General features: G+C 40.7%; 1 protein-coding gene across 2 annotated transcripts in view; it reads right to left on the bottom strand.

Annotated features, from left to right (window-relative positions):
• Positions 1–10,502: 10,502 nt before the first annotated feature.
• FHDC1 (FH2 domain containing 1) overlaps positions 10,503–27,115 on the bottom strand; it is a 44,023-nt gene continuing 27,410 nt past the window's right edge. For both annotated transcript variants that reach the window (XM_083171832.1, XM_083171840.1), the window contains exons 5-12: positions 25,759–25,844; positions 24,124–24,224; positions 21,216–21,286; positions 20,997–21,104; positions 19,331–19,401; positions 16,750–16,867; positions 14,087–14,251; positions 10,503–12,545 (exon numbers count right to left, since the gene is read on the bottom strand). In XM_083171832.1, coding sequence (XP_083027958.1) covers positions 10,566–12,545; positions 14,087–14,251; positions 16,750–16,867; positions 19,331–19,401; positions 20,997–21,104; positions 21,216–21,286; positions 24,124–24,224; positions 25,759–25,844 — 2,700 coding nt within the window. In that variant the 3' untranslated portion in view covers positions 10,503–10,565. The remainder of the gene's footprint in view (positions 12,546–14,086; positions 14,252–16,749; positions 16,868–19,330; positions 19,402–20,996; positions 21,105–21,215; positions 21,287–24,123; positions 24,225–25,758; positions 25,845–27,115) is intronic.

Below are 27,115 nucleotides of genomic sequence, written 5' to 3'. Positions count from 1 at the left end.
CACTAGCAAATTTTTTAAAGGGAACGCCAGTATGTATGACAGGACCAGTAGAATAACCTGTTATATATGTCATCGTAAATTCACAAAAAGTATTGGAAAATGGCAGCAAAATAGGATAAAAGGTAAAACATGCATGTTGGTGGAACGGTTGAATTTTTATCTGATGTTAAATGATTTTAAATCTATTGATTTATCAATACTACCCAAGATATTTAATAACAGTTAAATGAATCAGTGGTGACATAAACTGCAGTTATGTAACCACGTTAACTGGTTAACATGCTAAAAAAAAACATAAACACCCCAAAACTCGGTGGGTTTGAAATGTGAGATAGCCGAAACCATAGATATTTGCCTATCATTCTCAAAAAAATTGAAATAGAAAAATAATCTCTCCCCTTACTGAACAGGCCGTGCTAATAATCTCTCCCCTTACTAAACAGGCTGTGCTTCTAATCTCTCCCCCTACACAACGGGCCATACTACTAATCTCTCCCCTTACTAAACAGGCCGTGCTACAAATCTCTCCCTTTACTAAAAAGGCCGTGCTACTAATCTCTCCCCTTACTAGACAGGCCGTGCTACTAATCTCTCCCCTTACTAGACAGGCCGTGCTACTAATCTCTCCCCTTACTAGACAGGCCGTGCTACTAATCTCTCCCCTTACTAGACAGGCCGTGCTACTAATCTCTCCCCTTACTAGACAGGCCGTGCTACTAATCTCTCCCCTTACTAAACAGACCGTGCATTTGCCTAAGGTGCCAGCCACTGGAGGGTGCCAGTGTGCAGCAGGGACTGGTGCAGAGAGGGGAGTGTGGCACCGGCGGCCTCAGATACCCGGTGCCTTGCACCGGCACTGCCAATACCCCAGGGCAGTGTGGCAGATGCATAGCATTTCAGTGTGAAAATAACTAATATGGTGTAATATATGTGGAATTACAGGTCCCAGCAAGCCTACTCAGCATTCTGGTATTTTGAGAACAAGTAGTATTAGCATGAAGGACATTAAATGGCCTGCTGGTACCTGTAGTCCCAGCAGTTTAACAAATATTACACTAAAGACAGTACAATCACACCTTTGGTCCATGTAGGCATTCAAAGGTTTTAAAAAAAACAATTAAATGAACCCATAAAACAGTCCATGCAAAAGAAACGTAGTGGAAAAAACACAAATAGTTTAGAAATGGATCAGTTTTGACTTTTTATTAAGCAATGTGCACAGATATAATAATGGTTTATTAAAACATAGTAAAAAAACATACTTTTTTTTTTACCATGGTACCTACTGGTACTACTTAACATTAGCCCTTATATCCTTAGATGCAAGTATGTTAATTTTCCTCAAGTTACCCAGTAATCTGGAATTGATTGTAAATAGCATGGCCCATTAACGAGGGGAAAGTTTTATTCTACGGGATGACAATCTTGTCCTTATTTCATCTATATTACTTTTTTGTTGGATGGTTTTAACTAGAATCGGGGCCCCTGCTTTAGGCAGTTTTCTAAGGCGTCAGGACCTGGGAGAGCAATGCTGAAGCCACTTAGGAGATCCTTATAATACTTACTGCTTGTGGCGGCCGTGTGTGTTGTAAGCTGCAGCTGCCATTCTTGCACTCCTAATCACGCAGTCTGGTTCGCTATATCAGCAGAGACATCATTCACGGCAGATGCCGCAATCAGCACTTGCCCTCATCATTCTTTGTAACTTTTTCAGGAAGCTGACACCACACAGTAAAAACAAAGACTGTGAAATAGTCTTTATACTCTCTTGCCTTCTTCCCACATATCATTGGGAAGATGGTGCTATTGAATATGGCAGTCTCAAGGTAACATTTTGGGGCTTGGGGTCGCTGCTATAGGAGGTGGCCCACTGTATATAGGAATATCATGGGGAACTAATTAGAGATGGTGAAACAAAGTACAAGTAATCAGTGTCAGACTGGCCACAGATTCGGGGAAATCCCCATTGAGCCCCAATGCAGATACACATATATTGTGTCCATGACTTGGTCAAAAGCATTTGGCTGAGGATTTAAGTTCATGGCTGGGAACAGTGTATAGCGGGAAGCATGGGCTATATTGAAAAGCTTTGCCCAGGGTGCCTAGAACATTGCTATGACCCTGCCTATAAGCTATTTTAATTGATGGAGGCAAATTGTAAAGCAATTATTTCCTCATTTGCAAATGGTTTTGCACCAGTATTATCCCAATGCTTCCACAATCCGGTTGCTGACTAAAAAACAGTTTTGCATAACAAAAAGTAATATTTAGAGAATTAATCAAGGGTTTTAATACATTTCCCCCTAAAGAAATCTTCAAACAAACCGGGATGTGGTTGTGGTTTGGCCTATGTCTTAAACTTTGGTCACCTCACAGCATGAGACAGATGTTTTGAAGTGACAATTACCCAGTGTATTTTTCACCAGACTTTCATTTCTATGGGACAGGTAGGTAAGTGTACCTGGATGGGTGAGATACAGGGACCTACAATACTTAATAACATATATTCTTATCACAATACCCCATGATCTATTTGTTATATTGTAAGAATATTTGGTAACTATGCCTATGAGACTTCACGGAGTCTGATCACAATGACAGTAATTACGTTTGACAACAGCAATGAAGCATGACAATATTATTCATTTTATGACTCAAACTTCGATGTCCTTTGATGTCCTGACATGACATTGATTATCCTTAAACCCATTAGATATAACTAAACTATATCCCATGTAGTTATACTTATAATTAGTGATATATTAATCTAATATTTAAAGAATGTTTAATAAACATTTATATTATTTCCATCCTATCGATTGATAGAACAAGTGTACCCCACAAAGCGTATTCCTGTTGCGGCTCTGCATACCTTGTCCTGAATGCGTACTTAGTCACAATGCTGTGATTATGCACATGTGAATGGGAGTAGGAACAAAGAAACAACACGTTTCCACATTTTCCCTGTGTGAACACAAGGGATAGTTTCCTGGGTGCTATAGTAATCACAAATCCATGAATACATAAGAGACGCAGTTTACTTAAGCCTGGGAAAGCACCTATTGAGATGCACTGGTGATGTAATAGCTTAAAACCTTTAGATTTAATTAGATCCCTTGTCATATACTGTTCATAAAGTAATCTGATGGTTCCCTCTTCCCTTGCCCTGCTTGATAGAAAACCTCTTCATTATAGGTAGCAAAAATAAAAACAAGAGCACTATGGTTTTTGTTTTGTTCCAAAGTAATATTTTATAGTCGCCATGGTGACCGTTTGCCATGGAGACTTCCACTTGTTTACAGCGGAATGCTAACTACACAAGAGCCAGGTCACGGCCCTTATTCTACTAATCCGGGTTACATCTGCTTTAACTACCCTCATTATACACCTAAGGAGTGTTTACCTAGGCCACATAACTTTCTTTCTTTTACAAAGCATGTGGGGTGAGCATTGTAAATGACGTAAGGTAAAGTACATAGATTGCACACACGGCTAGACTGCCTTTTCGCTTCTGTGGAATCTTAAAGAACAGCAGAGAATAAACCCTTATAAGCAATAGGGTTAAATGTATGTCTCCATATGTCTGGTTTTCGAAGTCTTAAGAGCATCATGTAAAAGGAAAATCTGGCATGTAAAGGGCATATGTATATCTGCCACTATTGGGGGCATACCTGGCACTGTATTGGGGGCATATTGTATGTGTATCTCTCACTATTGGGAGCACACCTGGCAGGATTTGTGGCATACCTGCACTATTGGGGGCATACCTAGCACTATATTGGGGTAGATGTGTATTTGCCTCCATTGGGAGCACATCTGGCACTTTTGGGGGCATACCTGGCACTATTTTGGAGGCATATGTGCATCTGGCACAATTGGGGGCATATATGTATATCTGGCACAGCACTATTGGGGGCATATGTGTATCACACTCCCACTTTCATTGGCCGCACGTCATGTGGCTACACCTATTTTTTTGGTGCATACCTACACAGTACCGCCAGAGTATTTATTTACAATGGCACCACAATCAGGCAGCCATTGTTTATCTGGCACTGCTGGGGGGGCATTGTGTTTATGACATTAGCGCAGGTATTGGCAGCATTGTAAAAAAAAAAAAAAAAAAAAGGGGAATGTGGCCACGATAGTAGGTCATGCCCCCTAATTTCATGCACGTGCCTTCTCTTCCTCCAGTGTTGGGAGGTATGTATGTGGTGTCTGGGGCATTGCGATATGTGGCATAATGTGTCAGGGGCATTACAGTGTGTGGCATAATATGTAAAGGGCCTTATTTGGTCATTAGGCAGATTTTTTTTTTACATTTTAGAAGTTCTTAGGGTAGCTTATTTTGCTGTGAGCAGCTCACGCCCCAAAAAAGGTTTAGAGTCCACTGCTGTAAGGAATACAGTATGAATATCTCACACTATAGGTGGTCTACAGTATATAAATTATATAAGAAAGGTTATACATACTATAATAAATATACAATTATAATAGAACCAATACTGCACTTTCTAAGCACACATTTTACAAACTCATGATAAGGCTCCTGTTTCTCTGTTTGACTCAGATCCACACAGACTTGGTAGAAGCTGCTGCCACTGGGCATGTGCAGCAGCTCCACTCTGTCCTTTAAACTGCATGATGTTTTATATACTGTTGATATTGTACTCCCAATTTGAGCCACTTTCCAAAAGGAAATAAGGGGTGGGGGGTTTCTCCAGGGCACAGTCATGGACTCCATGAGGGAGAATTGTCTCAGTCAGTCTGGATCCCGACTGTTGGGCATTTTACAGTCAGGATTCTGATACACTGAACGTTGGTATCCCGACTTTCGGTCAGTCATCCGGCACCCCTTCCTCCCTTATCTTTCATCTGGGCCCTTCCTTTCTTTTCACTTCCCACTTTCCCCTTTCATCTGCTCCCTTACCCAAATGCTTTGGAAATGTTTATCTGGGTATCCGTTCTCCTGTATATTGTCTCTTTCATCAGCCCCACTGCTCTAGTCAATGTGGGTTGCAGTGAATGGCCAGTGGACAAACAGGAAGAACAGTTTTTCTTTAATGGTCATGCAGAGTTGAAACCTACCAATATGATCTGGTAGGGTCCCCTAACCCCATTAAAGCTGGCTTGTACAAAGTTAGCACTGAGGACACTAATGCTGCTTTCAGACCACATAACTGGCTTTGACCCTGTATTTGAAATCATTTCCCAAAACCCCTTTCACACGGCATCTCTTAAACAGTATGTTACCGTTTAAGTGCCGTTTTTTTTTACAGTAGTAGACCTGTTTTTGGAAACTTTCCAAATACAGGGTCAAAGCCAGTGCGGTCTTCAGCGTGCGCCCCCCCCCCCCCCCCCTAGGGTTAACTTCCCTCCCCCCCCCCCGTAGGGCCAACACCCCCCCCCCCTCCCCTAGGGATAACACCCCCCCAATGTGTTTTAGAAACCCCCCGTGCAGCCGGTACCTTCTGCGGTGCGGATCCCAGCTCCTGCTGCTTAGAAATAAAAAGTGACTTTCAGAAAATGGCTGCCCCCATACGAAAGACAGTTTTTTTAAACATGTTTTCCTATGTGGCAGCCATTTTCCGAAAGTCACTTTTTTTTTTTATAAGCAGCAGGAGCCGGGATCCGCAACGCAGTTGGTACCGGCCGCACGGGAGGGTTTCTTAATCACATTTGGGGGGTGCTCCAGGGTGTGTTAGCCCTACGGGGGGGGGGGGGAAGCTTGTACGGGTTGGAAATGCCTATAATTACTTAATGAGAACTCATTAAATATTCACTGCGCTGGGTCCGCTCATTGGCTGGGTCCTAAATACCGTTTCAGACCCAATTTTGGTGCCAAAATACCGGGTCTGAAATGGGTAGGACCCTCCAATTTAACAGTGTAGCATAAATTGCTTTTTTAAAATTGTAAAATCGGCTCTGCACCTTTCAGACCGCACATATAACCGTTTTGAAACGGTTAAAAACCGGCAAAATACTTGTTAAAAAGTGCGGTCTGAAAGGGGCATAAGTAAGCATGTACATAATAGTATGATAATGTATAACTATGTCCGTGATTTTAATGCCAAGGCCACATTTATAGTAACATACAACTAAAAATAAACCTACATACTTCTTCTGTTAGTTGGAATTTTAAAGTGTGCAAAGTCCATAACAAAAAAGCACAACAATAAATGTACTCCTGCCAGTGTCTTTATCTCAGTGTTGATAGCTTGTACTACACAATACTAGGATATGCATTCTTATTAGCCTCCCCCTTAAAATGGATGTGGATCATTTTGTCTACAGCAACTAGGTCAACAAGCATTAGGTCAGCACCACTAGGGCGACATGGATTTACGTCGACAGGACATTAGGTCGACACAAGCAATAGGTCGACCGTCAAAAGGTCGACATGGGGGTTTTTCACTGGTTTTTGGCCAGAATGTCAACACTGTCAACATAGACACATTTTAAAGTGCACCGCCCTCCCCTCGCATCGCTCGCAATGCTTCGGGCACACTATTTTATTTTCCCACCACGCCCTAGTGGATGGTAGGTTATGAAATACCACGTCAGCAGGTCGGCTCAAAAAAACCTCATGTCGACCTAATGCTTGTGTTGAACTGATGACCTGCCGACCTAGTCGCTGTAGACAATATGGCCGTATCCCCTTAAAATGTACCATAATTCAGTGAAGTCAATGAGTATTTCTAGTGACCGTATGTATAGAAGAACTCTTATAGCTTACACACTTTCATATTCACACATTGCACAAACCCCTCTAGTATTAAAAATACATTAAGTAATGAAGAATGTCCACTCCCGCTTTCTTTCCCAGCCACCATTCCTCCAGACCTCTCTGGCACTGAAATGATTAAAGAATTGCCAAAAGTGGTCACACAGTACTGCTACATGTCTGTGCAGGGCCACGCACAACACAACAAATTGTGGAAGTCATAGTAGAGGTACACAAACCAAAGTACGAGGGTGGTTCAATAAATAAGGTAACAAGACCTCTCATTGCATCTATTTATTAAACTCTTACATATGCATACATTCAAAATGACCTTGGTAGATTATTTTTCCACATAGTCCCCACCTGTCTGAGCATTTCTTCACAACATTTGTACACCAAGGCATCTATCCTGGCATAGAAGAAATGTGTCCAGAACATGGAACCAGGACATGACTTCATCATTGTACACATTACCCATTTTAAGATGTTATTCAGCAATATCACTAACTAAAAAGTGTCTGTCCTGAAATCAGACCCTTAAGGCAGCAAAAATGGTCATCTTTGGTGGAGGTACTTGGCTGGCCGGATCGCTAATCTTGAACGTCGGTCCTGTTTTTATCAAAGACAGTCCACCAAACCCATTTCTGTCACATGAGAACTTCACGAGGTGTACTGTGATGGCAACAATGGATTTAAGCTGCGGATGTGCATTTTAGATGCAGATATCTGATCACACTATGCACCTCAAGGTTTGACCATGTTTCCCTCAGCCCCACCATCTTACCCCTGATGTTGGGACAGTACGATTGATATGAAGCACTGCATGCTCTGGCAGGAAATTAGAATGACAGACCATTACACACGAGAGGTCTTATTACCTAACTTATGTGAACCACCTCATATTGTGGGGAAATAGGGAGCAAGTACAAAACAGGTGTCAAAAAGCAAATAATTGAAGTGCTTACTGTAAGTGCAAGGTGGTGTAAGGGGTGAAGGAAAGAAAAACAATACAAAGCATTTTCATTTGAGAGGTTTATTAGCAAACTATTATGAAATATGTAAAGATCCATTAAATATATCTGGTCACTGTATACAAATTTACAATATTAAACATACTTAAATAATCTTTTGGTAAGTAAATGACAGTAACACATACAAATGAGAGAACTGATGAAGGTAAGCGGACAAAATAACAACTGTGTATTCTGTTCCTGAGTATCTGCTTTATGTATATACATTTTTATTATGGATAACTACATTGTAAAAAAAAATATCTGTAACCTGTATGGTATATTTTAGCTTGACAAAACTGGGGGTTGTGCAATTATTACACTTAAATATTTTACTTTTTTTTATTTACATAACCTTTATAATCCATGATCTCATGAGCAAAGTCTTACATATTGTAACAGAAAGATATTTAATTTATCCACTTTTAGCAAAAAATGCATCTAAACCATTTTAATATATTGCATTGGATTAGAATATGCAAATGACTGGTCTAAACTCAAATAAAGATGTTACAGTTGAAAAATGGACAGCCCGAGTCTATGGGCCACCACATAATGCCATTAATAACTGCGATTATAGCCTAAAACTCCATTTTACCCAAATAGAAAGAGTCCAGCCTGCTGTAGTTCATAAGGCACTCACACCATTAAGGCCTCTAGTAATCATTTTCCTGCTATAAGGAGACCAGAGAATGTAGAATTATCCACAGGTCATTCCTTTCCAAGTCTTAAAAGCTTAAGTGATATCTGTATTTGTCAAAGTATAGTAAAAAATCCCAAGGTAGAGAAACAGTGGTGTTTGGTTTTCAGAATCACAACATTCTGTTAGTTGGGAGAAGAGAGATTTCACAACATGATTTACAGCCATGGTGGACTCCTTCATTCAGTAGTATTGATGGATGTTGCATGTAACTGAAGATCAATGGCACACTGTAATAACCAAGAGCTATCCATCTCTAAGGCTGTTTTCCTCTTAGCAGATCATGTCAGAGACGGGTGTGGGATGACTGCTGACAATCGGGATCCCGACAGGCAGTATACCAACATCAGAATCCAGACTGCCGATGCTCCGACGGGGGGAGAAGCCCCTTGCGGGCAAGCTGCAGGCTGGGGGGCTCGCTTCGCTCACCTCAGGTTCTATTCTCCCTCTACAGGGCTCATGAACACCCACAAGGAAGAATAGCCCGTCAGTTGGGATCCCCTATTTTGGAGCACCGACAGTCGGGATTCCGATGTCGGTATACAGACTGTCCGAATCCCAATTGTCAGACAGTCATCAGGCACCTGTCAGAGACTGATAAACTAAGAAATTGACTATTTTGTACATTAACTATTTTGTACATTATACCCAATATTTGTCTACATAGCAGCATTCTGATGCAATAAAGCCAAACTTGAGAATCTGAGGAGGACATCTTAATGAAGACTTGTACTCTCACCATTCAAAGCTCTACTTAACATTTATATAAGTATACCAATTCTACAAACTCTGACAAGTCAGCTTATAATGCACACTGGAAGATTTGCCAGATAATAAACAGCTTTTTTACTATCAAAGGATCAGTTTTTATTATGTTTGGTCAAAAGCAAGAAGCACTTGCCCACTCTTTCCATACTTACAGATGCCACTGGCTAACATGACAGGACTCCTTGTACAAGTGTTCCATGATCTACTGTACATTGCCATAGACGGCCCAACTACATGCAAGTCACATGTGCTTTGGCACTCTGTGTGATGAGAGTAATGGGTATTAAAAGGTGAATATAGGGGTGGCTTCATTTAGAAAAGCACCTGGTTTCATGGTATAGCAGTAAAATGATGAATAATAATTCTACTGCTCTACAGAGACCCAATGGCTACAATCACGCACTATGACATCTGTAAACATATGGTGGGCAGTACCATGTCCAGCATTGGTTCACTCACGAGAATGCAATTCACAACATTCTGAAATACACAATAAGTCCCAACAGAATGTGAATGGAATAGTATTAGTATGGAAATATTGTATGTTCCTCTTTGTTTGGCCAACAGGGAGAGGAAACTGTAGAATGGGGTTATATTATCAAAGCTTAGATGATAGAAATCTAGCAGCAGGATTCACATGTGACAGAGGACAATTACAACAGGAAACATGGAATGGATGAAGTGCTCTCAACAAATGTCCAGGTTTTTAAATATAGCCTGGTAACACCTTTCATCTGCATAATAAATACATGGCACTTGTGTGTTCTTGAAAGCGGATAGCTTTAAATTTGAATGCAAAAGCACCACTGAGTCATCCTCTTGTGTTCCTTTGTGCAGTAGTGAAACACACCTGTGGCAGTCATTACTTTATAATGTACAGCAAAGCAAGAAACTCCACCCAGCAGAGTCCTTATTATCCGAGCTAATGGCAGCATAATCAAGTACACCATTAGCTTAAAGCAGCCAGCCATATATAGTCAGTGAGTAACGTGTACCTTTGGGAGGTGAAAAACTAGAGCTCGTTTTGTTTAGTTGAACAACCCCCTGTGAAATGTCAGTTATCCGGTCACTCATGTCTGTAGATTAAGTTTTATTCTAAAATAAACTCCCTTCCAGCTGAGCGCCAGAGAAGCACATTTTGTTACAGCACAAATTCCTTCATGAGGCTGCATAATGCGCTCTTCGAAAAGGGTAATTGGCAATCCCAGTCATCATGGCCTATCAGGAAGATACAAAAGGTTACTGTATTTTTCATGAGTACAGCGCTCCAGGGAAAAAAAAAAAGGGGAGGGGGGTGGAGTGCTTTAAGAACCCTAACTTTGTTCACTCGCCCAAATAGGGGTTGTCGATTATCTACAAACACCTACTTCAGCAAAGGTTTCAGTATTTTACCTAGTGTTGCTTTTCCTGTATCCTTAAGTTTTGAAGAGGACTTTTCAACTACAGTCTTTTCTTTTTGGATCGTCTCTGTTTTATTGATATTGACAGCTTCCGTCACCTTCCCGCTTGTTCTCATGCTATTTACCCTTTTAAATGTACCCACACTGCCATTTTCCTTGGGCCCTGAATCTTTATTTAACAGTTCGTACTTTCCTGCAGAGTGGCGTAAAGATGTTGATCTATTAATTGTCGTCGTTTTTACTGGGGTAGAAGCAGGAGGTTCTGGTACTGCCCGTCGTGATGATGCTACAGTGTTCCTGGCGAAACTTGGAGTAGATGAAGAGGTTTTCAAGGTGATGTTTGGTGAAGGTTTGTTTGTTTCTGCAGTAGTTGGCGATTTTGGAGTTGTGCGGCATATCTTGGTTTCATCAGGCTTTGGTTTACTTATATTTCGAACTGGTTTAGCTGCTGGTTTTCTAACAGAACTTTTACGCTCGATTTGGTCCCTTTGAAAGCGTGAGCTGTTGGATATAAAACTTGTTCCTCTTTGAAATTTAGGCTCCTCCACAGGTGTGCTGATCTTAGGAGAAGCTTTTGGAATGTTATCAGTTTTTCCACGGATTGTTTGCTTCAGATCGGACTTTATATCATCACGCATTGAACTCCTGAGTTCTGTACGTTTTATGCTTCCTTGTTTGTTCGACTTGGAAATAGGAACAACTTTGCGCATTGTCTCATGCTCAGAATCATTCAGCATTCGCACAGGCTTTGTTGTAGCGGTGTTACTCGATCGAGAAACAGTTGTCCTTGTGAAGCTTGGGGTTTTTTCCTTTAAGGAGTTATGCCTCTTAAGCTCTTTACTTTTCACTGCACTCTCCTTTGAAATGCTTGTCTTTCTAATGCCACGTTCTATGCCGTTAGGCTGATTTGAAGCAGATATGTTTGATCCTACTTCTACAACGTTTGACTTCAAACTTTTTACATTTGCATTCCTTTTCTCATAGATCATATCTTGTCCTTCAGAACAAGAGCTATCTGTAGCATCTTCAACATAAAACAATGATCCGTGCTCCTGCTGGTCAGAAACAGATGTATTTTCTGATACAGGCACGCCAGCACTACTTAAATTTGCTTCTGTCGTATCAGTCATCTCATTTGTGGTACTCCGCGAGTTGCTGGTTTTGTCTTTGGTGCTTTTGAATGATGGTAATGTATTGTCATCTGCAAAGCTTAAGGAATGCATACTCAAATCATCAAGTGCTTCGAAATCTGTAATGTTTATATCAGTGTATTCCTTCGAAGATCCTTGAGGATCAAATTGTTGTAACTTTCTCACAAGTTCTCTTTCCTGAACGGTGACTGTTAATGGACTTAATGGAGTGTTATTGTGCAGATTTGCTACCTTGTTCTGGTAGGATGGTTGCTGATTATTGTTACGGTCCAGATTACTTGGCTTAAAATGCATATTAGCAACAGGAGTATGGTCCACTAACTCATCTTCCATACTAATAAGTACCGTAGGCAACACATGGGAATTTCTGTCAGCTTCATTTTTATTTAAGTGCATTATGTTTAGGTCCTGATCTTTTATGTCTTTGGAATCCATCCATACAATGGTTGGTCTTGACTGACGAGTGCGAGTTCGTGGTAGGCTGTTAAACTTGTTGGTTTGGTCATCCTGGGGCGCTTCCAAATACATCTGAAGTTCTCGATCTGCTGTAACGCCCAACGATAGGCGGGAACGCCTAGAGCTGGAGCTTCTACTTAATGGACTCTGTGGTCTTTGCTGCAAAAATGGTAAAACTTCCTGAAGTCCTTTTTTAGTCAGTAATTCCACATCACTTTCACTGCTGCTTCTTCCAAAGCCTCCATTCTCCACACACACCCATGAATGGCGCTTTTGGTTTAATTCTTTCAGTCTCTTCTGCTGACGTAGGTCTTTCATTTCACGGTCATTATTCTCCTAGAGTAATAATAATAAAAAAATGTAAAGATGAAGGGTTTAAAAAAAACACCTACAACTCATTAAAGATGCCATCTGAATACATCAACAAACACCCTGGAAATACCGATTACTACCGTAACTAGGTATGGCCGAGACGTGTGCCCCACACAGTTCACAGGCTCTGTGGATGCACCGTTGCCCGCCCAATGCCCACGCTTCTGGCTTGTAGGGTGCATGGAACGGCATCCTGTAGCCAATAGCGTGGCATGAAAATCGCTAAATACTCCTATGAGGCAGAAAGGAGACTCCATTAACCACAGGGTTTACTCTGTGGCTAAAGCTCAGCCCTGGTCTATTTAATTAAGTGTCACATCCCAGTGAAGCTAGCCCTTCGAACAGTAGTTCTCAAATGGTGTACCGTGGCACCCTGGTGTGCCATGAAACACTTGCAGAGGACCAATTAAAATAATGTATGGTCAATGTAATAGGCAAAACCAGTGCTTGTGGCTGCCAATCATAACATATCTTGACAAACAGATGCAAATTCTGTCCCTCACCACATAACTGAACCTACAGGTCAAAAAGGTAGGCACAAATTTACTTAAGGTTATATTTTTTCCCCAAAATTTGGCACTAAAACTTTCCAGCCTGGGGTGTCACACTCTGCTGTGGTGCTTCTAGCACATGTTTGGTCTGTATATCAGTGCTGAAATACAAACCACACTTTGCTAGAAGCAGTACAGCAGAGAGCGACACCTCAGGCAGAAAAGAGGAAGTGCATGGGTTTTGTAAGATGCAGGGTTCTTGATTGAACACTAGGATCTGTGTTAAATGCATCCTGCGGCTAACTGAATCCGACCCAGAATGTATGCACAAAAGGCACAGTTGTGATCAGGATGCATCAAAATGTCTTAGAAAAGAGATGGGCCTTATCTGTATGTTAAAGGAGTGTTACAGGTGTGCCAGTGATACTGATTGCACACACAGATGCTAAATTGCCTACATAGGAGGACATACATGGATGAGAAGAAACTGCTGCCCCTGCCGTATAAGCAACTGAACATGCGCAAGTCAGTATTTCAGCAGCTAATGATGCTAACAGTGGGCATCTCTGTCCTCAGGCATTAAGCCGCATGGATGTATGTAAGCAAGGGAAGTGGTTTCTACCCACATCTGCATAGAACTGCAGACATGTGATTGTCAATAAAAAGGTTTATATGTAGACATGTGAAAGAATAATCATTAGCAGGAGAGCAGCCACAATGGGCGCCGGACGGGATCCCGACAGTCATTTACCTAATGTCGGGATCCCGACTGTTAAAACACAGACAGACGGGTTCCCGACGGCCACCGGCCATTCTCCCTCGTGGGGGGACCACGACGCCCATAGAGGGAGAATAGAATAGGTGGTGAGCGTAGCAAGCCACCGTTGCCCGCAAGGGGTTTTTTGCGCTCGCCATGCTGTCTGAGTCCGGCCAGTCAGGGTCCCGACGTTGGGCTAATGACTGTCGGGATCCCGAATGTCAGAACCCTATACAACACCCACCACAGTGTCTTACCTTTACAGCTTTGTTGAACTTGTCGCAAAAATCCCGAAAAATCTGGAAACATTCATCTAGTTTCATGGTCTCCTTGTCTTCACAGAAGAAATCAATAAAGGCATGTCCCTCTTTCTGTAACTCCAATCTCTGCTTGTCCAGTTCTTTCAGCTCTTTCACTGCACCCTTGAACAAAAACAAAGACAAGCACAACATTGGCAAAATGCATATAATAATAAGAGGTCATTCTTTATGACCACAGCTATTCACATATTACATTTGTCTGAATGGTGTTTATCTTTAACTAATCTGGCTAATAATAGTTGTTACCCAAACTGGTCAGAAGTCTACATTATTTTAATTTTTTATGAACTTGAACAATAAACTGTTTGACCCATTGGGGCAGATTTATTAAGCTTGGAGAAGAGATAAACTGGAGATAAAGCAGAGAAAAGGTAAAAGGAGATAAAGCACCAGCCAATCAGCTGTGTTCGAAAAAGACAGTTGGGAGCTGATTGGCTGGTGCTTTATCTCCTTTTACCTTTTCTCTGCTTTATCTCCAGTTTATCTCTTCTCCAAGCTTAATAAATCTGCCCCATTGATAGGAAACCAATTGATAGTTAGGTACCTGCATGTGCAGACCTTGGCCATCAGACAGGCATAGTCAATATTTTCTCAACAGGGGGCACTCCATTGATAGCATGGTAAAATTGCCACAACATCAATGGAAAACCATCATGAACCATATATGGTCAATGACCATCCCTACTTTAAAACTCTTTTAGACTATTATTTAGGACTAATATAAATTGACCATTTCTAATCAGTGATCTTGATATACTGGATTGATGCAGGACAGCAATAAAAAGTATTCATGAACTTTCTTCAATATTAATAGTTATTTAGAATATTGATATTTTCTGCTATAATGGTGCATCGATATCAAACGTGGATCAGGACACACTGGGGGTTAAAGGCACTGGTATTTTTATATGTTCCCAGCAGCTGATCTTCTATGCAGCTGCCCTGTATACAAATGGGTCACAGCTATACCTTTTTTTTTTTTTTTTTTTTTTAAATGTCCCCAGCTGATGTTCCTCTCTGCAGCCACTAAGAACACGATGGGCTGCATAGGTACTGTGTGGTTACATTTCTCCAGCATCCACTCCTGTCTGCAGCTGCAGGGAACACACTTGAGGGGACAGAGACACTGGGTGGTGACAGCTTCTCCGAGGTTACTCCTCTGCAGCCGCCGTTAACATGCTGCAGTGCAGAGGTTCTGTTTAGTGACATCATCCCTAGTGGCTGCTTGATCACCACTGCCACAAACTAGGGAATGACCAGTGAGAATAGGGGCCTGAATGGTACCTTTGAGACTGGGCATTTCTCATGTCAGGGAAAGCCCAGCCTTGATGTAACCACATTGGGCAAACTGTTAAATAGCCAGAGGCTGGTCATTTGTGAAATTAAATGCTAAAAGGGAAAAAAAAAAAAAAAAAATATATATATATATATATATATATATATATATATATATATATATATATATATATACAGGTATATATATATATATATATATATATATATATATACAGGTATATATATATATATATATATATATATATATATATATATATATATATATATATATATATATATATATATATATATATATTGATATTGATCTACCTTTAATAAACACCAAAGTTTTCTTACCTACTCTTCTGACCATTTACATTAAAAGAAAAAAAAAGTGAACAAACAGTAGTTTAATCTCAGTAATTTAAACAATATAAGAACATTAAACTGAATGTACTTTGTTTTATACAGAAGATGAACATTATTTTCATGCTAGCACCCTGATTAAGTGCAGGGTGCTAGCATGAACACTATTAGTTTCTCAGTTTGAAAGAACCTTCGCACCCACACTCTTCTGCTGCAGAAACATGTTCATTCCTAACTCAGTTGGTGAATTCCAGCTTCATTTTGATTCACTCCTCATGTTCCTTGCACAATTAAGCCCAGTGTTTACTAAAATAACCATCATTACCCACAAGATCTGGCTACTGCCCTGATTGGCTACAAGGTGTTCTGTCGCTGTCTGATCCTATTGAGGAGTTTCACGTGAGAAATGATAACAAAAATGGTGCTCACCATAGCTAAAAGCATCTTAACACTGAGTCCTAAAAATATCTGTTAAAAATGCCAGCGCTAACAAAATAGCAGGTTAAACATAGAAATGTGCACGAACACAGCAAAAGAAATTGGAGAAAGTCTGCTTAGCATACTTTTCCAAATCACTATAATAGGGGGTGTGATTGTATTGTATGGAGGCTTTGTTGATGCGCTCTCTTGTAGCCTATTTTTATGCCATTATCTACTGTATCATGAGAAAGGACTATTGATACCTTTCCTTCCTCACACTTCATGTTGCCTTGTTATCAGATTACAAGTCAGTGATGCAACTGCAAATAGTTGGTTTCTACTCACATCTACTATGTGTTTATGTGTTTCTGCAAAGTGTTTTTGCAACGTGATCTTGAAGTAAGAACTTGAAGCAAAATAGTGGTTGAAAAATATGCCACAAAAAAAAAAAATAGGTGGCACAAGTTGAACACACATTTAAGTACTTTGAAACAGGAAACATTGATATTAAGCGTAAGGATGTGAATGCTCCAGCATACCTGGACAAAGTCTTCCATTTGCTGAGCCAATTCAGGGTCCTTTTTTATTTGGTCTTTCAGAGTTTTTGTTTTTGTTGACAGTAAATGGAACTCTGCTTCTACATTGTCTATGGATAACCTGCAAGACAGTGCAAAACAAACAAAATATAACAGAAAGGTAACCTAGAGCAATAAGTATGCTGTCCATAATGTTTGACTACACAAGCAAGCACCTCAATGTCAAACACAGCCATGCCTATTTGTCAAACCCAAACACTAGATTAGTTTGTGGAAGCTAGGTCATGGAACTGGGAGTTTTGTCAGCAGATTTGCCTCATTCATCACCGACAGTCCCAGGTAAAATGTTCTGAAGCTGTAACACTCACAGCACCGTCACTGATGATTCAATTATTGTACAGAGTTATTCAATAAAACACTTACACACTTGGTTTATTGTTATTTTAAGCCGTTATGCCAGATAAGAACGCGTTATACTTTGGCTCCTGACAAAACAAAAAACGCATAACTCAGTAACGAAACTAATGGTTTTCCATTTGCCCTTGCCTCGATTAACACTACCAATTTCCCTTAATTACAATGGAACCAGTCTGCTTCCTGCTGCAGGAACAAAAACACACATTAATTTGAACCATTACAGAGCACCTATACATTCAGCCCAGCACATCTGGTGGTCATAAAAATCTATGGGTATAAATGGACTTAATATCTATACTGAACAGTAGATCAAACATAATGTGAAGCCCGGGGCTTAGCATAAGTGTGGGATAAAGGGGATAGCTGCTTCTCACCATGCCAGCGAATACTCCCTCGCTTTTCTGAAAACGGGAGTTTGCTCAGTGCCAAGTACAAGCTGAGCTTTTGTGCATAAATCAGCCCTTTGACCCTACTCGCTCTGTCATAGTAACAAGTGAAAGTTTCCCCCAGCATTAATGTGGGAAAGCCAATCACCTTAGGTTACATTCTTGCTCTTTAACGCTTCAAGGCTTTTCCGTGGGCCATCAAACCAAAAAGGAGTAAACTGCATCTTTGGGAATGACACAAATGGGTTTTATATGTGACCATGAAAATAAATATGTACTTAGGACTGCAGCAGATGCAAAACATCAGCAAAACTTATGGCATTTGTCACAGCGACAATTATATACATACAGTAGGTCTTCTATAGATTATAAATATAGTTACACCCGAGAGAAAAGCACAAAAAACAACCACCTATTTAAAAACGTAAAATGACAGACGGATTAAATAAACAAATTGTTTGATGCAATACCTAAGGTACTCCAAGCAGACAAATACCACAATAGCTGCCCTTTAAATGCAATAGGATTGCTTCTTAGCAACCCAAGGTGGAGAACATTGTGCTATATGGCAATATGTAACCTGTCCAAAGCTCCATTAATGCTATATTGTAAGTCTGTGCTGCTGCTTAACATTACCTAGTCTCCTCAGATAGACTCATGTAGCCAGGTCACTTTTGCACTGGCACGCAGTAATCTGTTCTACATCTGTATGTCCACGCTGAGTGTGAGGTGTTACTCAGAAAGAAAAACATATCCATTACCATACTGTAAAGATAAAGTCTAAATTTTGCCCTTATAAGTTCAAATATGTCCTCATCGCTGAGTACAAAGAAAACTAAGTTACATAACCAGTCATATGTGCTAGTTCCCTCTGCATTACTCCTAACCTTATGCAATATGATGTGTATAATAATAACAGCAGTGTGTTTCTAAGATACAAATACAGGACATGCTGGCTGCCAACACAGGTAGTGATCCAGCACAGAGACAACTGTACAGGTGAACCCGAAAGAGAAGAACTTTCTTCCAGTGCACGTGTTTGGCCACATGTGCACTAATTGCAGCAGTCTTTCAGACTGTCCAAGCTCTGAACACAAAACATCCGAAACACTCAAAAGAAAAAAAAACATATCACCAAGCCACCCTAAGGAAGCGACAGGAACCAAAAACAACCTTCCAAAACATGATGTACTGCTATCATTATCAACATATAAAAAGGCGTTTTGCTGCTGGACAAGGGCATGTAATAACCACGGTTACACATTATAAGCAGAAAAGGCACATCCACAGTGATGCTACCACTTGTTGTCCATGTGCTCTCCAAGTACTGATCTAGCTGGCAGGAGCCTTAAGAGAATATGCAATGCATATGCCGATCTCAGGGGAACACAGCAAGGAGAATTCATGTCAAAATAACATGCTGCAAATTACTGGAATGGAGCTCAGTAAGAGACCCAACACAGCAACAATCTCTAAATACATGGGTGATTCTACTCACAAGAAGTCAGCACCATCAAACATGGTCATACTGTGATAATAATATTGTAGGCATCCCACAGGAAGGATACCTGCAGTATATCAAAAACACAAATCCATGAACACCTGCATAAGATAGATAGATAGATACACATATATATACACACACACATACATACATATACACACACACACACATATACATACATACATATACACACACACACACACACACACACACACACACATACATACACACACACACATATATATATATATATATACGGTTGGCCAGCTGCTCTTACCTGGCTGCTTCTTTAACATGTGGCAGCTGCTCAGAAAAGGTCAGCAGTGCAGCATCTTTCTTTTGTGCTTCCTACAAAACATTAAAAGAAGAAAAACATTGGCAATGAGTGATAATAACGGTTTTGGATTGAAAATTAAACGGAAAGGTTTATTAAAAAGCAAATATATCGATCTCACAGTTGGAATAAAAGATATTGCTTCATAACAATACAAAACAGACAGTAGTAAATACACTGGTAATAAAATGTGTGGGTCAAATGACCACTGCACCAATGTGCACACCACACTGCTTGTCAAGGGTGTGTGCATGTGTTTGTGTGTGTGTGTGTGTGTGGGGGGGGGGGGGGGGGTGTCTGGTGTCATGTTCTAATGTCTAAATGTATGCACATCCCATGTGGAGGAGCTGGTGGACATGTGAGGAGTCCTTGTTCTTTGTTATATCTAGCCTTTTAAGCATTACTATAGTTTCATAAACACTGTTCGGTACTCTTTACTTAGAAGGGCGCCCACGATTTTGATCGTGGGCATCGTTAGTAAAAAATCTCGGGCATCTCGGGCATTGAATGCACTAAAAAATCGGGTGCGATCAACCGACGAGATGCCCGAGATTTCCCATAGGGAACAATGTTAAATGTCTCAATTGACCCAATTTTCCTGTTCAATGCCTCAATTGACCCGATTTTTCCATAGGAAACAATGTTAAATGGGCCACAGAGGCCAAATAGGCACCCTGAAGTGTATAATGGCCACCCGAATTGTTAACGCCACCCCACGATCAACGTCAACCCGAAGCGTGGCGAGCGCAGCGAGCCCGCGAGGGGCGGCGGTACGCGTCCTACGACCTTTTCATACCCCCACTATCCACGTCGGCGTGGAGTTGAGAATAGAAAGTGTGGCGAGCGCAGCGAGCCACCGAGCCCGAAGCGTGGCGAGCGCGAGGGGACGCGGATACCTGTGAAGGTATCCGCGTCCCCTCGCTGCGCTCGCCACACTTTCTATTCTCAACTCCACGCCGACGTGGATAGTGGGGGTATGAAAAGGTCGTAGGACGCGTACCGCTGCGCTCGCCACGCTTCGGGTTGACGTTGATCGTGGGGTGGCGTTAACAATTCGGGTGGCCATTATTCACTTCAGGGTGCCTATTTGGCCTCTGTGGCCCATTTAACATTGTTTCCTATGGAAAAATTGGGTCAATTGAGGCATTGAACAGGAAAATCGGGTCAATTGAGACATTTAACATTGTTCCCTATGGGAAATCTCGGGCATCTCGTCTGTCGCATCGCACCTGATTTTTTAGTGCATTCAATGCCCGAGATGGCCGAGATGGGCGCCCTTCTAAGTAAAGAGTACCCACTGTTCTCTTGCCACCAGCCAATGTTTTTGGAAGGCTTATACCTTACCCATAACCTGCAAGTGACCCCCAACCGCTCATTTGTAGCATAGATGAGCCATTTGGTTCTATTCTGAAATCACATTCCATGTTTCTATATCACTAGCCATGTAGGGTCTCTTTGTATAAACAGTTATAAAGGGGAATGGTAAGAAAATCTATACCAAGAGGGGTTTCCATAGCTAATTAGTGTAGGAACCTCTGAGACACATGTATCACAAGGTCTCAACAATATATACACAGAACAATGGACTATAATAGGACGCAGTACATACCAGAGCCACAAAGTGTAACAGATTCATTCCAGGCTTATTTGCCTTTGTGTCTGCGAGCCTCAGCAAGGATGATAACTTAAAGCCAACAGCGTTTCCAGCATAACCACCCTATTGAAAACCCAAAAACATAAGAGTTAGTTAAAAAAAAACAACACAAAAACAATTAGAGATTTAGCTGCAGACACGCGTAAGAGCAGAGAGAACAGTCCTGAAACTTACCGCATTCATGATGTTGCCAGCCTGCAGGACCAAGAACAAGATGGAATGCAGCTGGTCACATGACATGATTTCTGAAAAAGAAAAGGAAACCACTCACTATGGAATGCTCCATATAGGCAAAACATTACTCATAGCCTCACACCAACTAGCATTTTATTACTGACCAAAGGGTAAATGAGTTTCATGGCAATGTGATCTGCACCTAACCCAGCACACAGAGGAAAAGCACAAAAATCAGTACTGGAAATGCTACTCGTGTTTATACATGCTGTGTAACGTAATGCTTCACACTGCTGTGGAAACTGTAATTTATACCCAGCTTATTCTAAGACTCACCAGCAGACAGGATGCTCGAATACTGTAGTGAAAAAAACAAAACACCCAAGCATAGTAGGTGTTCTTTACTACGTGACCATGGCCTCTCATATTTCTAATACAAATGTATGCTTACTATTCTGAGGCAGGGAGAGATGGTAAAGTCCAGCTATAGAAGACATTACATTATTTTTGTTTGTGAATGCTTACAGTAGCAGGATCTGACCTAAAAGTGTCACTATCCCATATGGTCGCAAGCCTTTTTGTGCATATCGGGCATCTGGTAGAATGGGGCTGTTGCTGGCGTTTAAATGCAGTGGTAGCAGCAATTTGCACCCACCTTCTTAAAACCTCTTAAGATCTCCAAACATTTTGCATCACTTCAATGATTCTATTCAATATATTGCTTTTTAATGCAATAACTAAAGCTCACTAAGACAAAAAAGGATAGCCTGAAAGTGAAGATTATTCCAGACAAAATAATTCTGAGCACAAACTGCATTGTGCAGAGATTTCAGATGCAGTCCGAACGGATAGAGCAGTGCTTTTTGGATCCTGTTTTTTTTCCAAATTATAAAAACAGGTTTAAGGGTAATTTAGAATTAAAAAACAAATTATCCGGATTTTCAAGAAAAAATGAACAATTTTAAGTTTATTGGGATTTTTTTATTTTTTCAATTCTTAAGTAACCTCTCTATACTACAGTGCACCTTTATAAACACACTACTTGTGTATAACCTGGCATAATAGTGTCATACACTGCATTATAAATCACCCTCACTACAGTAATAAACCAGTGTAAACAGTGTTTAAAATTCCACTATGGGGAGGAAGTAATAAATTCCTTCTTCTACAAGATTTACCAACCTAATATAAATATATGTGATATGCTATATTTATTTTTTTGCATGTAACCTCTATAACATTTAAGTGCGATTCACTCTACCCTCCCACATTACACACACCTTAACAAAATGTGGGTCAGGCCCTTGCCATAATCCCAAATTATAACTCAGAAAGACGTGTAGTCTTCAGCATGGTAATTAATGTGCATATCGTACAATGGGCGTGCTTCACTATTTGTAAAGAAGAACTGGATCAGTCTGTCTGCCCAACTGTATAAGAGTAATACTCATTTAAAGTAAAAATAAACATAGTAACAGACACCCAAGAATTACATGAACACAATAGGCACTGCCTTAGTTCCCTAAAGTAGATGATTTGAATGTATTTTCCACAATCAGTGCACTATAATACTTACACTGACAGGTGTTAATAACATGCTTTATCTATGTAGACAGTTTTAGTGCTTTTTTGCCATATTACTAAAGCTGGAGACAATTCTGCTTATTGTTACTGTACTGGGTAGCGAGCGCGCCCTGCATACTATGCAGCACCTGTTGTAAACTGCACAGGACAACTGAGTCATATGCGGAAAACAATAAAAGTAGAGAATTCTGATTGACTAAGGACACTGCAAATGGGACGTCACTTTGGGTATGGGTCATACGGTTGATAGTTAATAGGTCGACCCCTATTGGTCAACAGAGGGAAGGGGGGGTGTCTAGGTAGACAAAGACACGGTATAAGCATACCGTTTCGCAAACCATACTTCAGACACACCATTATAATCTAACCCTATAGCCCCATACACACGGAGCGATTGGTTGCTGATGAAAAGGAGACACTCTGCCGGGGGAAGACGCTGGGCACAGCCGCATGCTTTGCGACCACATTAGGGCCGGTTGTGGGAGAGTGCTCCCGGCGACCGTCGCCCTGTGTGCACAGGCGATTCTTGCTAAAATTGCCACTTGTTTACGGATGGATGGTAAAATATAAACAAAAAAAAAACCTTTAAAAAAAAAAAAAAAGTGAAAATCCCATGTGGACCTTTGCCATGTTGACCTAAAGTATGTCGACCTTTTTCATGTGTCGATCTATGTCCCTGGTTCATTAGTGCTACACTGCACACAAGTTTCATTTAATGTTATCTACAGTAAGTGCTTTAGGGAACCAAGCATGTGACGGCATAGGTTTTAGATTTCTATAGATATATTACAGTATGAGCAGTTATTTTTTCCTCCTAACGTTTACTGTAAATGCAGTGTAAGAGCAATGACCCACGAGTATATATGATACTTTTCTTATAAAAAGGCTTCTTACATCGTTTTCAACAAGTCACATTTCAACATGGAGTGTGAGGGGACATATACTGTATAAGGGCCACAGCAATGTTCTCCATTGCATCAGCAGCACTAGACACACACACACACACACACGTGACATGGCGCAGTTACGCACCATTTCAGATGGATTAAGGCATAGTTATGATTATAAAAGAGAACATGATAGGAGGTATGTACATGTCCTACTAGGGATCCTTGAGGAGGAGATTTATACTTTACTGTAACTTCTGAATATATTTGCCATGGTTTCCATGGTGGGTCTCTATGCCATATTGTACCCCCTCAACTTTCTGTACCTCATTTCACCATATTTAAAGCAAACTTTTTTCAAATAGTTAAGGAAGAAAAATGGAACCGGAAATTTGTGGGTAGAAAAGAATTTTCTGCCATATTACTCAATTATTTACCTTTTGTAGCAATCCTGATAACCATCATGTCTTTATTTAATGAGGAATAAGAAGGTGAAAATTCTTTTTTAAGCACCATGGCTTCTATTCGCAAGTAATAACTGGAAGAAAAAAAAAAAAACAATTTTGTATGAGATTCAGTAGAAATTAATAATCATACCAGGGGTTCCAAAACTGTATTCTGTGACATACTGGGGGGAGGGCAATTACAGGGGTGCCCTGGGTTGGTTAAGTACTAATTCAAATTATTTTTGTCAACGTAATCAGCTAAATCAGTCTGGTGGCTTCCAACCAGAAAATACTGTATGTGGACAAGTGAAGTGGTGAATCCTGCCCCTCACCACATAACTGAACTTAAGCCTTTGAGTGTCAAGTGAATTTGTCAAAATTGGTGTGAAAATTGTCAAGCAAATATTTGTTTTCGTCATAATGACCTGTAATGTTTACCTCATATAGGAAATATCTTTTTTTTCCACAACATTTTTTATTGGATTTATATAACAAATTTAAGCGATGTTGAAATTTTTAGCCAATATAATGCATATCTCTCAGAAATGTTGGCACTCAAAGGGTTAAGGTTAAAACTATTTAATGTAATAAATGTATAAAAAGTTTTGGCTTACGAGTGCTGTGAAAAAGATTTTGATACTCAAAAACGGATTCAGAACCTCTGCATTATACTGTAGCATAGAAGTAAAATTATATTACCACTTTCTATAGTGCAAAGCATGCTTAAATAAAAAAATTCTGTGCTGCTGTTAACATTTCAATACCTGAATTAATAACACACACCTGCAAAGCTCGATTATGAGAGGGCAGGTAGGTTCCCACAAACTAGCCCCTTTGCCACACAGCAGTGTAATGTGTGCAGAGAACTCATAGGTCAAGGTCATACAGATTACAACTGCTTGCAATCAGTGCATTGTTTTCCTAATACCCCTTTCACACTGCACAAAATTACTGGGTTCATGCCGGTCTGACCCAGTAATTTGTGCGATGTGAAAGGGGTTACCAGTTACAGCTAACCGGTAAGCAACACAGCAATTTGAACTGGGTAACAGGAAGAGTTCTTACTGGTTTGTTGCTGTGCAGTGTTAATGGGTAAATCGGGTCGAACAACCCATTTCCTGTTACGGAGGACGCATTGCTTGGAGCAGCACCAGATCTAAGCACTGCCTCCTCCCCCGCCCTCAATGATGCTCCGAAGCGCCCCCACATGATGTCAGCGAACAGGCAATATTGCTGGTTCGCTGATGCGATCTGAACAGCCCACACATGCAGAGTCGCCCCGGGACTAAACCGTTTAAAAGTCCCGGTGCGAACCTGCAATTGCGCAGGTTCGCAGTATAACTTGGCATGCATAGGCTGGTTAGAAGTATGGTTGCTGCATAGGGGCATGATATACTTTTCCCACATAATAAACTTGCCCTGGCAAACCTTCAAATCTTAATTGATCTTTTATTTAGTCGATGCTGGTTTGCACCCTGTTTTAAAAACTACATTTAACCGCTCCTTTGAAATGATAATTATAAGCTGAATATGTAGGATAGCAGTTGGCTTCTTGCTTGTGTGGCTGCATATGACCAAGGGTCCCTAAACAATTACACTAGTAACATTTACTAATTTAAAACTTACTTTGGCACCTGAATCAACATGTACATAAAAGAATCAGTCAGACACAATTTAGCGATTTCCCCATTATATGCTTTCAGCTTCTTTACCTATTAAAAAAAACACACATTATTTTACAACAAGAAAAAAACTGTAAACGACGCATAAACATCAATGCTGTAGGATCATTTTATAATTCCAGGAGGTATTTTATTCAGCAGAAAAGGATACCTCTATTGTTCCCAATATGAAAGGACACTCCTAAATTGTACAGTATGCTAATCCGATAATCGTTCCAGCAAATTCCTTTTTTCTACCCAGCACTGAGGTTTTATTTATACATTAAAAAACACACACATACGTTATTTGTAATCCCTGTTCCAGCCAACACTATCATGACTACCTGTTAAGGCAAGATGAAATATAAAAGAAATAACTATATCTAATTGAACATAATCCCCATGCGGAATAACAACTACAATGAGTAGCAATAATAGGATTTAATTTACAGTGTATGTATTATTATAGAATTATCTATACAGGCATGTGTCGTATTTGTCATGCAAATCATTTTACAAATGTCTGAATAAATGTGGATGTACTGCACACAACACGCTAAGAACATCCACTGACACTATGGATTAGCTCTTTATTTTTGATTAAGTACAAAGTATACAGTAAAGAAATACACAAATCATCACACTCTTTGCATGTTTACCAAAACAGAGTCTATTACAATGTATTGCCATTATAAGGATACCAATTTAACTGGTGCAGGCTTAGACAAACCCTGCTAACTAGAACTTTCACACTTATGGGGCCTATACACATAGTGATCCCCAGGCATTTTCTAAGCGATCTCACTAGATTGCTTATAAAATGCCCCTACATCGCTCCGTGTGTGGGGCACAGAGAAACACGGCCCCGCACATTGCTATGGTTCCAGCAATTAATATCCAGAAGGCTAGATAAATCTATAAAATCGCCGGTGTCAGGGCCAGTGTTTTCACAGAGAACACTGCCCCTGACGGATCGCTCAGTGGTGCAGCGCTGTGTGCTGTGTGACCTAATATCGCTCAAAACGCTCATCTACCCTTGTGTAGGCCGTTAAGCCTGAAATACAACAAACACCATTCTCCACCACCCATTCCAGGCCATGGCCTCTATAGCTGAATCCCATAACGTATGTAAAGGCCCATACACACTGGGTGATTTTGAGCTGAAAGCAGCTCGCTTTTACAGCTTGAGCTACCGTCAAAAGCCGCCCAGTGTATATGGGACAGCGATGAGCAGTAAGTGCTGACGCACGCTCCTGCATCCTCGTTGGCTGCCACTGCTGAGCGACAGGGTAGACGCCTTTCCATAGCGCCCCGTTATTAAG

Source organism: Crinia signifera, chromosome 1 (assembly GCF_055691185.1).
Source record: "Crinia signifera chromosome 1, ASM5569118v1, whole genome shotgun sequence".
In the NCBI taxonomy this organism is placed as follows: domain Eukaryota; kingdom Metazoa; phylum Chordata; class Amphibia; order Anura; family Myobatrachidae; genus Crinia; species Crinia signifera.
The sequence above is the reverse complement of the archived record's forward strand: the minus strand, read 5'-3'. Positions and strand labels throughout refer to the sequence as shown.